At 43.4% G+C, this 16,394-nt stretch overlaps 1 protein-coding gene across 2 annotated transcripts in view; it reads right to left on the bottom strand.

Annotated features, from left to right (window-relative positions):
• The window catches only part of HCN1 (hyperpolarization activated cyclic nucleotide gated potassium channel 1), a 437,731-nt gene that overhangs the window by 30,379 nt on the left and 390,958 nt on the right, over positions 1 to 16,394 (bottom strand). For both annotated transcript variants that reach the window (XM_056542019.1, XM_056542027.1), the window contains exon 6: positions 400 to 640. In XM_056542019.1, coding sequence (XP_056397994.1) covers positions 400 to 640 — 241 coding nt within the window. The remainder of the gene's footprint in view (positions 1 to 399; positions 641 to 16,394) is intronic.

Below are 16,394 nucleotides of genomic sequence, written 5' to 3'. Positions count from 1 at the left end.
TAGGATTATAGTGGCTTTGACATCACCCCTATACTGCCTCCTGATTGGCTGGGAGAGCTGTTTGAAAGGCATTATGGGATTACCTAAGGTCATGTGATCCTCCCTCCTTCTCCTTTTCGCCATGTGGCTGATGTTATTTTAGCAGGTTCTGCCAAACTGAACTGGATGAGGTTCTAGCCAAACCAAACTTTAGGAAAGTTCTGACACAGGTTCTTTGGTTCGGTTCGCTCCTCTCTAATCATAACCAAATATTACCACAACAGCAGGAGACATGACAGATCATACCTTTTCTATCTTTGGTTGGATTTCCCTATTATTGCCAGCCTTGCCTTACCTTATTACCAGTGGTTATTAACATTTCTGTAAAGAAGACTTTCTCCCCATTTTTATCATACTGACCTCCAAAATAGGATCCATCAGTCAGTTTCATTTCCCTGCTGGATCTAGTAATGACACCGGCCACGCCGTGCTGAATAAAATACATCTTCTTCCCAACAGCTCCTTCACGGATGATATAATCTCCAGGCTGGAAAACCTCAAACCTCAATTTGCTGAGCATGGCTGTGACAAAGTTCGGGTCTGCATTAGCAAACAGAGGCATCGTAGCCACCAGTTTCCGACAATTAAAATTCACTATCTCCTGAAATTAGAAAAAAAAAAAAGAGAAAATAAATTAGACTATAATAAACTATAAAACCAGCTAAAACGTATAGTATATGAATTCACCTTATACCATTAAATAACAATAAGGGAGATTTATCAAAATATGTGCAAAGGAAAAGTTGCCCAGTTGCCCATAGAAACCAATCAGATCGCTTCTTTAATTTTGCAGAAGTCTTGTTAAAAATGAAAGATGCGAGCTGATTGGTTGCTATGGGCACATTTTCCTCTGCACAGGTTTTGATAAATCTCCCCCAGTATTACTACAATTATAATATGGTAATTATGTGTTCATTAAGACTGGCGTCACACACAGTTGTTTTAAAAAAAAAAAAAAGCACCACTGCAGTTTTTGGAGCCAAAGCCAAATATTGGTTGGCTTCCCAAAACCATCAACCAGATGCTTGCACAATTCTCTAACCTTCACAAATGCATAAAGGTTACATCCGAGGGTTAATGTTTTATATTATTAGAAAATGACATGTTGTTGCTAGCAGTACAAAGTACTTACCATCTTGCAGCATGAAGCCACATACCAACACACACTAAAAGAAATACATTATCCAATGTTATTGATTCCAATCACCTAAAATCTGATATAACGCAAACAGACAATCAAAACTAAAGTAACGTCATGTAACAAGCTGAAATGCTGCATTTGTAGATGTGCTGTAGAAGATGCTATATTTGGGGATCTGAGATAGGACAGGATGCAATAGATGGTGATGTTGCCTATTTTATCTTTAGTTTAATTCAGTTTGACAGAAAAATGTTAAAGGGGTACTCCTCTTCTTAAACTGACTGGTGCCAGAAATTGAAACAGATTTGTAAGTTACTTCTATTAGAAAATCTTAATCCTTCCAGTACTTATCAGCTGATGTGTGCTCCACATGAAGTTCTTTTCAGACTGACCATAGTGCTCTCTGCTGACACCTCTGTCCATGTCAGGAACTGTTCAGAGCAGGATAGGTTAGACAGAAAATAAATTGAAAAAGAAAAGAACTTCCTGTGGAGCATACAGCAGCTGAAAAGTACTGGAAGGATTAAGATTTTCTAATAAAAGTATATTACAAATCTGTTTAACTTTCTGGCACCAGTTGATAAAAAAAAAAAATAGTTTTCCAGCGGAGTGCCCCTTTAAGTTTGGATAATAAATGTCAGAATAGGATTTCCCCTTTGGAAATTATAGAATAAAATATAGAAAAAATAAATAAATAAAAAAAATAAAAATAAAATAAATAAAAAAAATATATATATATATATATATATATATATATATATATATATATATTATTATTATTATTATTATTTTTTTTTTTAAATGTTGTGCTGACAACTACCAGTCACCAAGATGTATGGTATATGATATATTACAATGTAGAGGGTTTCCCTTTTCTATCTGGCTATGTGTTATGTATACGCCAATCCTATGCTCCTAATGCCTTAGGAGACAAATGAGGCATGTGCCCCTCTGCTGTGTGCCTCACAATTAAATCTGTACCTGCACTAATGCAATTCTCAAAAAACAGTGCTGGTCAACCATTGGTTAGAAAGAGTCCTGATTTATGACCATATGCACCAAGCATTGACATCATTGCAAACATATTCTAACCATTAAACAATACCAATTTAGATGGATACTAGATTTTAAGGGCCACTCAGGCACAGTGCTATATTATCCTCCCAATTTAAGCATAATGAGGGTAAATCCTATCCTTCATATAAGATAGGGCCAGGGACTATTGATAGGGTTCAGATTGTTGGGCAGACTAGATGGGCCAAATGGTTCTTATCTGCTGACACATTCTATGTTTCTATGTTTCTAAATGGCGGCGCTGCTTCCCCCTCTTATCGTGGATCCATTTTTCTGGAAGGACACCACTTCCACTGACCAGCCGATTCACACTGGGATCTGTCTACAGGAAGCCACTTCCTTAAAGGAAATTTGTCATCAGTGACACTGCAGTAACCTGTTGGTACAGGCAGGTAGTGCAGGTAGTGCAGCAGAGCCCAACAGAGAAGCAGCTGCAGTGACATAAGGAAGCACAGTCATGCCCCAAGCTGGCTCCGGAACAAAAACAATGAAGAACAAGGAAGATAGCACAAGAACGGGACCACCGATCGGGGACAGGTAAGTATGGTTGTCATCAGTATCACCTGCACTACCAGTCTGTACTGACAGGTTAGAGCAGGTGACACTGATGACAGATTTCCTTTAAAGAAGAAGTATCAGTAAAAAAAAGGATAGGGGATACGTTTTAGATCGTGGGGGGTCCAAGCGCTGTGGCCCCCCGTGATCTCCTGTTTGGAGCCCCGGCTCTCCTTCACAGCAGCGTGTCATGACTCCCACCCGAAGCGGGGGCCGCCATGCCCCCTCTATATAGCTCTATGGGAGAGCCAAAGATTGCTGAACGGCTCTCCCATAGAACTATATTTTTTTACATGACACTGCTCCTTTAATGTAACCGTATAAGACACGCTAAACATCTCATAGAGTTACACTGTCACACCCTCTCCCATAGATTTGCATTGAGGGGGCGTGGCCATGATATCAGGAGCAGGGCGTGACCGTGACATCACGAGCCTCCGGTGCTGCATCCAAGATTGGGTTGCCGTCACGAAATTGATCAGACATCTTATCCCCTATCCTTTGGATAGGGGATAAGATGTCTAGGGACGGAGTACCCCTTTATGGGGCAAGCATTAAGGGGGGGGGCAACCTGGGCAGCCTGGGCAGTTGCCCAGGGCCCCCATCCTAAAGAACATCCTAAAGAACATATATTTGAACATATTCATCCATACTCACAATACTCTATTTTGCAAATCGTGGCAAAATACAGTCAGGGCCAGATTTGTCATTTTTCAGGCCCTGGCAGGGCCGAATACAACCCGACTGGCAGCAGCTATGGGACCCATGGCCGCACTAACATCCCTATACTCTACGGACACAGGCTGGTTTAGACCTGCAGGAGGGCATTGATGACATCATAGATGCACCCTCTGTGTCGGATCTCAGAGGTCACCTGCATGTTCCCCCTGTCTCATAGACTGCAGGTCTAAACCAGCCTGTGCAGTCTGTGGGGAGACACAAAGAAGAGAGGAGTGCTGAGGAGAGCCTGCAGTGCAAGAGGGAGATGACAACTGCCCCCTCCCCCCACACCGACCAGCCGGACTGCAGGCAGTGACAGTGATGGATGAAAGTACTTGTCACTGTCTGCCTGTGAATAAATGTAAGAAAATTGTCCTTATGGGGAGGGGAGGGCACACTGACAGCCCTTCTAGTACTACTACTCCCAGTACAGCAGAGCCTTATGTTAATGTTGCTTGTCAGATTGTAAATGTGAAATATAAACTACAACTCCCAGTGTGGTCTTTCTGTGAGGCCTATGTAATTACTCCCCACATACCTTTAAGGAAGACCACACTGGGAGTTGTAGTCCTATGTTGTATAATAAATTGTACCTCTAGAATTCTTTTTAACATATGACTATGACGCAGCTCTGTGCATGATATTAATTTGATTAATATGATTTCTTTTAAAATCAGCACCTAAAAAGCCAAACGGTAAGCTTTAAAGTGTACCTGTCGTTAACAGAAACTTTTGATATAATGTAGATAATACCATTATATGTATATTTGTAATATACATTTATTACATAATTTGTATATTTTTATGTGAAAAAATGCTGTCCCTATTTCTGTGTCTCTATGAGGAGTCCAAATACAGGAAGTGAGGGCAGGACAGGCAGGGCTCTGTGCGGGCTCCTGGCTTGTCAATCATCCTGATGTGTGAGCCGAAAGCATGTCACAGAGCCTCACTGCACAGAGCCCCGCTTGTCCTGCCCTCACTTCCTGTATTTGGACTCCTCACCAAAACATACAAACACAAGCTGTAGGGACAAAAATATACACATTTTTAACCAATGTATATTACAAATATACATATAATGGTATTATTTACATTATACAAAAAATTTTTGTTAACGACAGGTACACTTTAATCCTTGATATTTTCAGCTATATATCACTGTGCGGTGTAAGAAGAGGTTATCACTGTGTTTCCATAGGACCCATCTCCAGTGATGAGACCCAGTGCCTTAGAATCACATTATGCCGGTTCTCATCTCTCGAGATGGGTCCTATAGAGACACAGTGATAACCTCTTCTTACACGGCACAGTGATATATAGCTCTCCCTGGCTGACTTTTATGGGTGCTCTCTGGTATAGAGGTTCCCTGGCTGACTTTTATGGGTGCTCTCTGGTATAGAGGTTCCCTGGCTGACTTTTATGGGTGCTCTCTGGTATAGAGGTTCCCTGGCTGACTTTTATGGGTGCTCTCTTGTATAGAGGTTCCCTGGCTGACTTTTATGGGTGCTCTCTGGTATAGAGGTTCCCTGGCTGTAGTGCAATGTGGAAATGTATTATTTAGTTTTCTTTTTGCAAACATAGGTGATGGTCACAGCTCACCTTGACCCATTTCCCTAAAGAATGATCTCTGTGCAGGTCACAGAGCATGTCTATAACAATCTCCTATAGAAGTCAATAGGGCTCCCATCTATATAAGTCAGTAGGACCCCTGTTGCAAAACTACAACTCCCAGCATGCACAGGCAGCCACTGGTTGTCCAAGAATGCTAGAAGTTGTAGTTTTGCAACAGCTGGAGGCACACTGTTGTAAATGCATCGGACCACAAATTTCATCCTTGGTTCCTGATGGTGTAAAATTAACCGTTGTGGATAAGTAACCTGAACAATATATTGGTGTACTGTATGTGACTGAAGAGCCATTTTGTCAGCCATTGATAATAATTTCCTTTTGGATGTGATGGGCCCATCACACTGAATTCAGGGAATGATGATGAATATTGTGTCATGTCTCCATCCTATTGACTGCCTTAGCAATATTCATGAAGGAGGATATTGAATTTGAATGTCACCCCAAGCGAGTTATTGCTCATTAAGCGTAGCTAAATACAGTATTTAATAATGCAGCAGCTCAATTTTGTTATTTTTAGCTCTGTCAAAAATGTGTTTTATGGAAGGAAATATATTTAGCAAAAGTGAAAGACAAGCCTTCAGAATCTGCAGAATTCTGCTGGCTGGAGGTGACACAGGTACATAACCATTTAACCTCTCAATGGGAACCTGTCACACTGAAAATACAGTCCAGGTTGTAGAACAGGAGAAGCTGAGCAGATTGATATATAGTTTTATGGAAAAGTTCCAGAATAACTTTATTGATGTAAATCTCTAATCATTCTGGGCTAAGTAGTCAAATGGGCGGTGCTAGTCAGTGGGAAACAGCTCTTACTAGATGTCAATCATTGATAAGCACCACCTACATGACTACTTAGCCCAGAATGAGCAGAGATTTGCATGAATAAATGTCACGTTATCCTAAATCTTTTCCCATAAAACAATATATAATTTTGTTCAGCTCCTCTCCCTATCCCCCTAGGCCCCCTGCTCCTTTCCCTATGCCCCTTGGCCCCCTGCTCCTCTCCCTATGCCCCCTGCTCCTCTTCCTATGCCCCTAGGCCCCCTGCTCCTCTCCCTATGCCCCTAGGCCCCCTGCTCCTCTCCCTATGCCCCCTGCTCCTCTTCCTATGCCCCTAGGCCCCCTGCTCCTCTCCCTACGCCCCCTGCTCCTCTCCCTATGTCCCTGGGCCCCCTGCTCCTCTCTCTATGCCCCTAGGCCCCTGCTCCTCTCCCTATGCCCCCTTATCCTCTCCCTATGTCCCTAGTCCCCATGCTCCTCTCCCTATGCCCCCTGCTCCTCACCCTATGCCCCCTTCTCCTCTCCCTATGTCCCTAGGCCCCCTGCTCCTCTTCTTATGCCCCCTGCTCCTCTCCCTATGCCCCTAGGCCCCCTGCTCCTTTTCCTTTCTCCCCAGGCCCCCTGCTCCTCTTCCTATCTCCGAAGGCCCCCTGCTGCTCTTCCTATCTCCCAAGGTCACCTGCTCCTCTTCCTATCTCACCAGGCCCCCTGTTCCTTTTCTTATCTCCCCAGGCCCCCTGACTTACAGGTGATGTATTCTTTGATTGGAGTTGTTAACTTTTCCTTTTCTTCACTTTTCCGCCTAGACCGCCATTAAGATTACTCCTGCCCATGAATTGACTCCACAGAAACTGACAGACTAATATTTTAGGCTCCTTTCTCCAGCACAGTGCCCACCTCTTTGCAAATTCCCCATGTGTAATGCCTCACACAGTAAAACTGTCCTCTCTGTGTTCAAATAATTGTAAGCCTCCTCTGTGCCCCCATAAAGTTGTTACCGTCCACAGCAGTTCAGTATCAGCACTTCTCCTCTGCTGTCCTCCTGCACTGCTCCTCAGGGCAGAAATGGCAGCTAGTACCAGCAGCCCCTGCTTACTTCTCTTAAAGCGGACCATGGCCACTTTTGAAGCAGTGCCTTTAGCTGCCATTACAGACTTTATTTTCGCATACCCCCAGGGAGAACTGCCCTGAGGGTACCCCAGGTTGGGAATTGCTGCTCTTGATTATTTTAATTTACTACATTCAATATCAGTCATACTGCCACAATATAGCCAGTTTAGCTTTTTGGGGGGGGGGGGGGGAACAAAAAAAAACTGTCAAAGAAATAGGAATTACGACCATATGTATGTTAGATGAGAAATTATACAGAACTTGTTGTGCCAGAATTTACGTAAGAGGAATTTGAACATAGTGCATCTTAGGGTATATAGACATGTCTCTATATGTCTCCATATGTGAATAGGCTTACAGAGCTGGATCATTGGAGGACTACAGATGGCTTTGTTGTACTCTCAAGTGTGATAGACTGAACAAGCGAGATGAATGTAAAGAACTGTATGAAAAAAAAAAAAACTTAGATGCTGCCAGGGCTGGTGCAATGAGTTTTGCCACCCTAGGCAAAAGCTAATTTTTCACCCCCTTGACCCTGCCCATTGGCTCTGTCCTTTGACACGACCCCCTTACCACTGGAGAGACACACTGTAACAAACCTCCTCATGTCATTACCTTACTACTGGGTTGACACAATGTAACAAACCTCCTCCCTATGTAATCAATCAGAAATCTCCACTAAAGATGATGCCGACCTCACTGGGGTCTTGTCATTTGACATTATGCAGTAATGGGGTCCTGCAGCAGAAACCCTCAGTGCCATACATAATTGTGCACTTACACATGCTGTAAGAAGCCCCCAATAGTGCCATCATTGTCCTCTACAGCCCAAAGGGTGGTGGAGTTGTGATGTCTTGAGGCAGAGGATATAAGTGATCATGCCTGTCTGCCTCGGAGGAGCACGGCGCCCATGAAAGCAGTACTCCTCTGAGGCAGACAGACATGCACACTGTCATGGAGGGCGGGGTTGGTGTTGTGTATGTATGGAGGCACGCGCAATGTCAGAACGGTGGGCGCTGGCTAACTTTATTGCTACAGGCAGAGCAGCACCTCCATCACGAGTGCACTCTAGCCAGAGCCGGCCCTGTGTTTAATGTGTTAGAACAGGATGTCAGTTCTGTATTCTGACTTTCTGTGAACTACAGGATGACATCATCACCTGCCAGATCCCTTACTAGCAGCTTCTAGCAGCTCCAAGATGCCTCCCCACCCATATCATAGTTACATGGTTAGTATGGTTGAAAAAAGACATACCTCCATCAAGTTCAACCAAGGAATTGAAGAGAAGGGGTAGGGTTAGACGAACGGGAAGGGATGTGATTATATTTCTGCGAAAGCATTAAATGTTATTTTGTTCTAGCAATGTGTCTAACCCTGATTTGAAGCTTTCAACTGTTCCTACTGTGACCAGTTCCTGAGGTAGACTGTTCTATAAATTCACAGTTCTTATGGTAAAAAAGATGTGTCGCCATTTGAGACTAAACCTTTTCTTCTCCAGACGGAGGGAGTGCCCCCTTGTCCTTTGAGGGGGTTTAAGCTGGATCAGTTTTTCACCATATTTTTTGTATGGGCCATTTATATACGTTAGTCATACCCCCCCCCCCCCCTCCCTTAAACATCTTTTCTCAAGACTAAACAAATGTAATTCTTTTAATCTTTCCTCATAGCTAAGATGTTTCATGCCCCATATTTAGTCGCGCATCACTGCACCTTCTCCAGCTCCACAACGTCTCTTTTATGGACTGGTGACCAAAACTGAACAGCATATCCCAGGTGAGGCCGTACCAATGCTTTATAAAGGGGGAGTATTATGTCCCTGTCCCTTGAGTCCATGCCTCTTTTTATACATGACAATATCCTGCTGGCCTTAGAAGCAGCAGCCTGACACTGCATGCTATTCTGTAGTCTACGATCTACAGGTACACCCAGATCCTTCTCTACCAGTGACTCCCAGTTTAACCCCCCTAAGACATAGGATGCATGCAGGTTATTAGTACCCAGATGCATAACTTTACATTTATCTGTATACTGCTGCTGCTATCTCTATGGGATCAGGACATACAGTAATTATGCACCTCCCCCATTATATGTATACTGCTGCTGCTATCTCTATGTGATCAGGATATATAGGACTTGAGATAGTGTTCACACATTGCGTTTTTGCTGTATTTTAAGCTGTTGTTGCTGTGATTTTCACAACACTGTGGCGTCAGCTGTCCGGGCATGCTGGGTGTGGTAGTTTTGCAACAGCTGGAATTACACTGGTTGGGATAACCAGTTCTAGTACAATACAAAGACCTCAATCTTAGGTCACTGTAATATTGTCCTGTTTACATCTTCATTCAATTCTGCGTTTCCTGTCTGTATAAAAAAAAAATTAAAAAATCATTGGATTTGCAAGGAGGGATCCCTGATAGTAATCCGATTGCATCTACAAAGGCGGCATAAAAGAAACCCGCGACATAAATCATGCCATGGAGAGCTGCCAGAAAACATATCCTTCTCCTATGTCTTCTCCAAACGCGATGTATGACAGATAATGGAACCTCCCGACCTCATTTCCCGACTTCATATCCCTTCCTCACATGCCGTCCTCATATCCTGTCCTCATATCCCATTCTCATATCCTAACCCCATATCCCCACCTCATATCCTGTCCTCATATCCCATTCTCATATCCTTTCCTCATATCCCATCCTCATATGCCATTCTCATATCCTAACCCTATATCCCGACCTAATATCCCATCCTCATATTCCATCCTCATATCCCGTCCTCATATCCCGTCCTCATATCCCGTCCCGATATCCCGACCTCATATCCCGTCCTCATATCCTGTCCTCATGTCCCGTCCTCATATCCTATTCTCATATCCTAACCCCATATCCCATACTCATATCCCATCCTCATATCCAGACCTCATACCCCACCCTTATATCCTGTCCTCTTATCCGGTCCTCATATCCCAACCTCATATCTCTTCCTCATATCCCGATCTCATATCCCATCCACATATCCCAACCTCGTATTCCATCCTCATATCCCGATCTCATATCCCATCCTCATATCCCGATCTCACATCCCTCTATGTATAGCAGTATTATATTGTCATATAAGTTTCACATGACCAAATATTGTCCTGTTGTTCCAGCCTGTTTTCAACTCTGGAATTCTTCTAGAACAGTGTTTCCTAACCAGGGATCCTCCAGCTGCTGCAAAACAACAACTCCCAGCATGCCTGGACAGCCTTAGGCTGTCCAGGCATGCTGGGGGTTGTCGTTTTGCAACAGCTGAAGACACAAATCATGACATGAAGAGCTGCCAGAAAACATAGCCTTCTCCTATGTCTTCTACAAAAGTGATGTATTACAGATAATGGAACCTCCCAACCTCATATCCCAACATCATATCCCGTCCTCATATCCCAACATCATATCCCGTCCTCATATCCCATCCTCATAACTTGACCTTATATCCCAACCTTATATCCCGTCCTCTTATCCCGACCTCATATCCCAACCTCATTTCCCGACCCCATATCCCTCTATGTATTGCAGTATTATATGGTCATATAAATTTCACATGACCAAATATTCTCTTGTCGTTCCAGCCTGTTTTCAGCTCTGGAATTCTTCTAGTACAGTGTTTCCCAACCAGGGAACCTCCAGCTGTTTCAAAATGACAACTCCCAGCATGCTGGGAGTTGTCGTTATGCAACAGCTGAAGTTACACTGGTTTGGTAACCCAGTCCTAGTACAATGCAAAGACCTTAATCTTAGGTCACTGTAATATTGTCCTGTTTACATCTTCATTCAATTCTGCATTTCCTGTCTGTATAAAAAATAAAAAATAAATCATTGGATTTGCATTGAGGAAAGGAGGAGTCGCAGACAGTAATCCAATTGCATCTACAAAGGCGGCATAAAAGAAACCGGCGACACAAATCATGCCGTGGAGAGCTGCCAGAAAACATATCCTTCTCCTATGTCTTCTCCAAACGTGATGTATGACAGATAATGGAACATATGTGAGCTCTTCCCATCTGCAGCTGAATAACTCAGTCAATCCATTGCCGGCACCGGGAGACTGCTTTGTCTTGATGCCGTATTTCGATAATTCAGTCTGTCATGCGCTTGCGTCTATGACAAACACAAATATGCTGAAGTCCTGCACATTATTAATCTTTCTTATACTCATTTTTTGGGCCTTATCTTATCCCAAATGGTAAAAGTAAAATGGATTACACTTTAGAAGATAAAAAAAAAAGAACAAATTGGATGCAGGAGGATTCCTAAACATTAATCCGGGGCTTTGCAAATAGTCAGTACAGTGAATAATGATAAAAGTCGGCCGAGCCAATCTACCTGCTATAAGAACAGCTGCCTGGGAACAGTAGGGTGATTTAGGGTTGACTGTGCGGAGAAGAACGGCTCAGTCCGTTGCCGTCAGAGACAAGACGGTTTATCTTTCACATTAAGGGGGTGGTAAAACATAAAGGCCTATGGACCACATGAAATATAACCTTTCACAGAGGATAATGGCCTTTTCTAATTTAACAAGCCGCAGAGCTCATCAGGCCGGACGCCGGAAGCGTTATGACAGGCTAGTTTTGTGTGAAGGATTTGCACTAATCCGCCCGGTGATAGGCTCATTGCTGGTCTGGATGCTCTCTAATGCACTACGATCCTTTTAATATTTCTGAACTTATAATTGCTGTCATAAACCTTTTTTACACAGGAGCAGTATTGTGCTGGTCAGTAGGTGCTTTCTTACACCTTTATACCTGCACTAGCAGAGTACCAAGCATTTCCCGGTCTTTCTACCTAAACCTTATGGGAGAGGAAAAGCAACAATGATACTATTGACCTCATAGCCTTTTTTTATATCCTGACCTCATTTCCTGTCTTTATATCCAAACTTCATATTCCGTCCTCATATCTCGTCCACATATCATGTCCTTATATCCCATCCTCATATCCTGTCCTTATATCCGGTCTTCATATCCCATCCTCATATCCTGTCCTCATAGCCCATCCTAATATCCAGTCTTCATATCCCGTCCTCGTATCCAGTCTTCATATCCCGTCCTCATATCTGGTCTTCATATCCCGTCCTCGTATCCAGTCTTCATATCCCGTCCTCATATCTGGTCTTCATATCCCGTCCTCGTATCCGGTCTTCATATCCCATCCTCATATCCGGTCTTCATATCCCATCCTCATATCTCGTCCAGGGCTGGTGCAAGGATATTTGCCGCCCAAGGCAAAACCTCCTTACTACTTGGCTGACACACTGCAACAAACCTCCTCCTCATAAAATCTCCTTACTACTGGGGTGACACACTGCAACAAACCCTCTCCTTATGTAATTACCTTACTACTGGGGTGACACACTGCAACAAACCCTCTCCTTATGTAATTACCTTACTACTGGGGTGACACACTGTAACAAACCTCCTCATGTAATCACCTTACTACTGGGGTGACTCTCTGCAACAAACCTCCTCCTCATGTATTCTCCTTACTACGGGGGGTGACACACTGTAACAAACCTCCACCTCCTCATGTAATCTCCTTACTACTGGGGTGACACACTGCAACAAACCCTCTCCTTATGTAATTACCTTACTACTGGGGTGACACACTGTAACAAACCTCCTAATGTAATCACCTTACTACTGGGGTGACGCACTGCAACAAACCTCCTCTTCATGTAATCTCCTTACTACGGGGGGTGACACACTGTAACAAACCTCCTCCTCCTCATGTAATCTCCTTACTACTGGGGTGACACACTGCAACAAACCCTCTCCTTATGTAATTACCTTACTACTGGGGTGACACACTGTAACAAACCCCCTCCTTATGTAATATTCTTACCACGGGGGTGACACACTGTAACAAACCCCCTCCTCATGTAATCTCCTTACTACTGGGGTGACACACTGTAACAAACCCTCTCCTTATGTAATTACCTTACTACTGGGGTGACACACTGTAACAAACCTCCTCCTTAATGTAATCACCTTACTACTGGGGTGATGCACCGCAACAAACCCGGATCCTAGGTCTCCTCACCTCCTGCCGAAAATGTAATGGAGGCAACGGAGATCGCTGGACCGGCGCTGCTCTGTGGACAGAGTTGGCTTTTTCAGCAGCACAGCCGGGGTCCGGGGAAGGAACGAGGGCGGAGACAGGGAAACGTTAGGCGCTAGGAACAGACGTACGTGCCTGCACGGGGCACTTCTATCCCAGCAGCCCCTGACGTTTCCGGACCACGCCAAATTTTTAAAGGGCCAGCATGTTCTGTGTATTCATGAGGCAGAGCAGTAATGCCATCTGCCTTGCCACGCTGAGTGCTCTGATAGCGGTAGAAGGGGGGAGGGGGTATTAGTTAGCAGTAACTTGCGGCAGGCGCAGAGCAGAGTGGCGCCCACCTTCAAGAGGGCGCTCTAGGTGCCTGCCTCATTTGTCTATAGGTGACGCTGGCCCTGGAATCTCGTCCACATATCATGTCCTTATATCCCGTTCCCATATCTAGTCCCCATATCCCATCCTCATATCCTGTCCTTATATCTCATCCTCATATCCTGTCCTTATATCAGGACCTTATATCTCGACCTTATATCCCGTCTTCATATCTTGTCCACATATCCCATCCTCATATCTCGTCTCCATATCCTGTCCTCATATCCCATCCCCCACACTTACTATTCTTTGCACCAGCAGGATGTTTAAAAGTCCTAGGCAATCTCTGCAGCCCAAGAGTAAAGTGATCAGGAGTTGTACCGGAAGTGCGTAAACTTGCATGGGACTTCAGGGAAAAGACTTGCATAAAAGGTTAGTGTTAATTTAACTAATGCCTAGTGTATTGTACTGCACACTGAACTCCATAATATAGCAGTCTGGTAGCTGCAGGTAACCATTATTTATAATTTAAAGGGAACCTTTTACATTTAAATGCTGTTCAATCTACTCTATAGAGCAGGAGGAGCTGAGGAGATTGATAAATTGTTTTGTCTGAAAGGTTCCAGGATAACTTGTCATTTATTCATAAAAATCTTTGCTCATTCTGGCCTAGTAGTCAAGTGGCTGGTGCTAATCAGTGACTGACAGCTCTCTATATACACATACTTATACAGACATGGCTGTCAGTGACTGATTAGCATCACCCACTTGACTACTTAGCCAAGAATGAGCAAAGATTTACATGAATAAATGATAAGTTATCCTGGAATCTTTCAGACAAAATTATATATATCAATCTGCCCGATTGCCGGAGAATGACAGCATGGAACGGGACAAGGTAAGTACCGTTGTCTTCATTGTCACCTGCGCTACCTGTATGTACTCACAAGTTAGTGCAGGTGACACCTATGACAGATTTCCTTTAAGTTCTATAATGTGAGCACTGAATGATGCCATTATTTCTAGCAGCACTTTATCGCCATTATTAGTTCTTACAATTCAGGGCTTTTTTGTCACTGTATTTCACTGTTATGTGGACATGTATGATTTTATTATCTGTTTAGCAGCAGCATTGTAATAGCAGCATTTTGTATGAGCACTATGATGTAGTATTATTTGAGCTTTGTAATGGTATGAAGGAGCGTATCTGTGGCATTATTAATAGTTAATTTTATGGTGGTGTTATTAGAAAATTTTATAGCATTATTATGTTTGCACAGAATTGTAGCATTACAGTATTTGCACTTTCTATAGAAGTATTATTTCACCACTGTATGGTAGTTTTATAACAATTTTGCATGTAATATTGTAAGACCAGTTCTTGTGCTACTGTGTGATGTTTTTTTACAGTATCAATCATTTGAACACATATAGCGAAATTATATAAACCAGGCACAGATTTTATTTATTTTTTGTCAGTTTTTTTTGGCTGTAAAAAAACATATTTTTCCCATTCGTTTTAACAAAATTGAATGAAGGCCAAATTCACACGGCCTAAAATGTGCGGAATGTCCACCTGGCAAACACAGACGGACATTCCACACATTTGAATAATCTGGCGGGCGTTAGGACCACTCGAAAATGTGCTGTCTCATAGACGGCAATGCACTTCCGAGCTGAATCCACAAAAAGAATAGACAGATCCCTATTCCGGCATCCACAGAAAGAATAGACAAGTTTTCTGTGGATGCCTGAATCGGGATTTCCGCGGCAGAAATATCTGCCACCGAAATTCCCCACATCTGCACAGTGCAGCTGAATACCATTGAATCATTCACCATGTGAACATACCCTTATGGTCCAAAATATGACCCTAAATACCACTGTGTTTGAAACTAATTTTAATCCCTTAAGGACTCAGTGTTTTTCCGTTTTTGCATTTTCATTTTTTCCTCATCGCATTCTAAAAATCATAACACTTTCAATTTTGCACATAAAATTCCATATGATGGCTTATTTTTTGTGCCACCAATTCAACTTTGTAGTGACATTCATCATTTTACCAAAAAATCCACGGCGAAACGGGAAAAAAATTCATTGTGCGACAAAATTGAAGACAAAATGTCATTTTGTAAATTTTGGGGGCTTCTGTTTCTACATAGTGCATTTTTCAGTAAAAATGTCACCTTATCTTTATTCTGTAGGTCCATACAGTTAAAATGATACCCTACTTATATAGGTTTGATTTTGTCGTACTTCTGAAAAAAAATCATAACTACAGTAACCCCCCGACATGCGATGGCCCCGACATATGATAAAATCGACATACGATGGCCTCTCAGAGGTCATCGCATGTCGATGTCAGCATCAACATACGATGCTTTTATATGTCGGTCCCAACACATTAACTGCTATCCGACAGCGCAAAATGCTTAAGCTGCTGTCGGATAGCAGTTTAAGCATCCCGAACAGGTTCACTTACCTATCCCCGCTGCTCCGGGTCCACTTCGCGATCCTCCCGCGTTTTCTGCATCTTCTCCGGGGTCCGGGCCTCACTTTCTGGCGTCGTTATTACGTCCTGCGCAAGCCGTCCCGGCGCCGCAACGTAATAACGACACCTGAAAGCGAGGCCCGGACACCGGAGAAGATGCGGAAAAAGCCGGAGGATCCCGAAGGAGACGCCGGAGCAGCGGGACAGCAGCGTGAGCCCCTGGGACAGCATCGGGAGCGGTGAGGACGCGGTCCGGAGCGGCGGGGACAGATGAGTATAACTTCCTATACTTTACATTGCACGAATCCCTCAACATACAATGGATTCAACAAACGATGGGTCGTTTGGAACGAATTACCATCGTATCTTGAGGGACCACTGTACATGCAGGAAAATGTATACGTAAAAAATTCTCATGTTTTGACCCCTATAACTTTTTTATTTTTCC

This window comes from Hyla sarda, chromosome 1, assembly GCF_029499605.1.
Source record: "Hyla sarda isolate aHylSar1 chromosome 1, aHylSar1.hap1, whole genome shotgun sequence".
In the NCBI taxonomy this organism is placed as follows: domain Eukaryota; kingdom Metazoa; phylum Chordata; class Amphibia; order Anura; family Hylidae; genus Hyla; species Hyla sarda.
The sequence above is the reverse complement of the archived record's forward strand: the minus strand, read 5'-3'. Positions and strand labels throughout refer to the sequence as shown.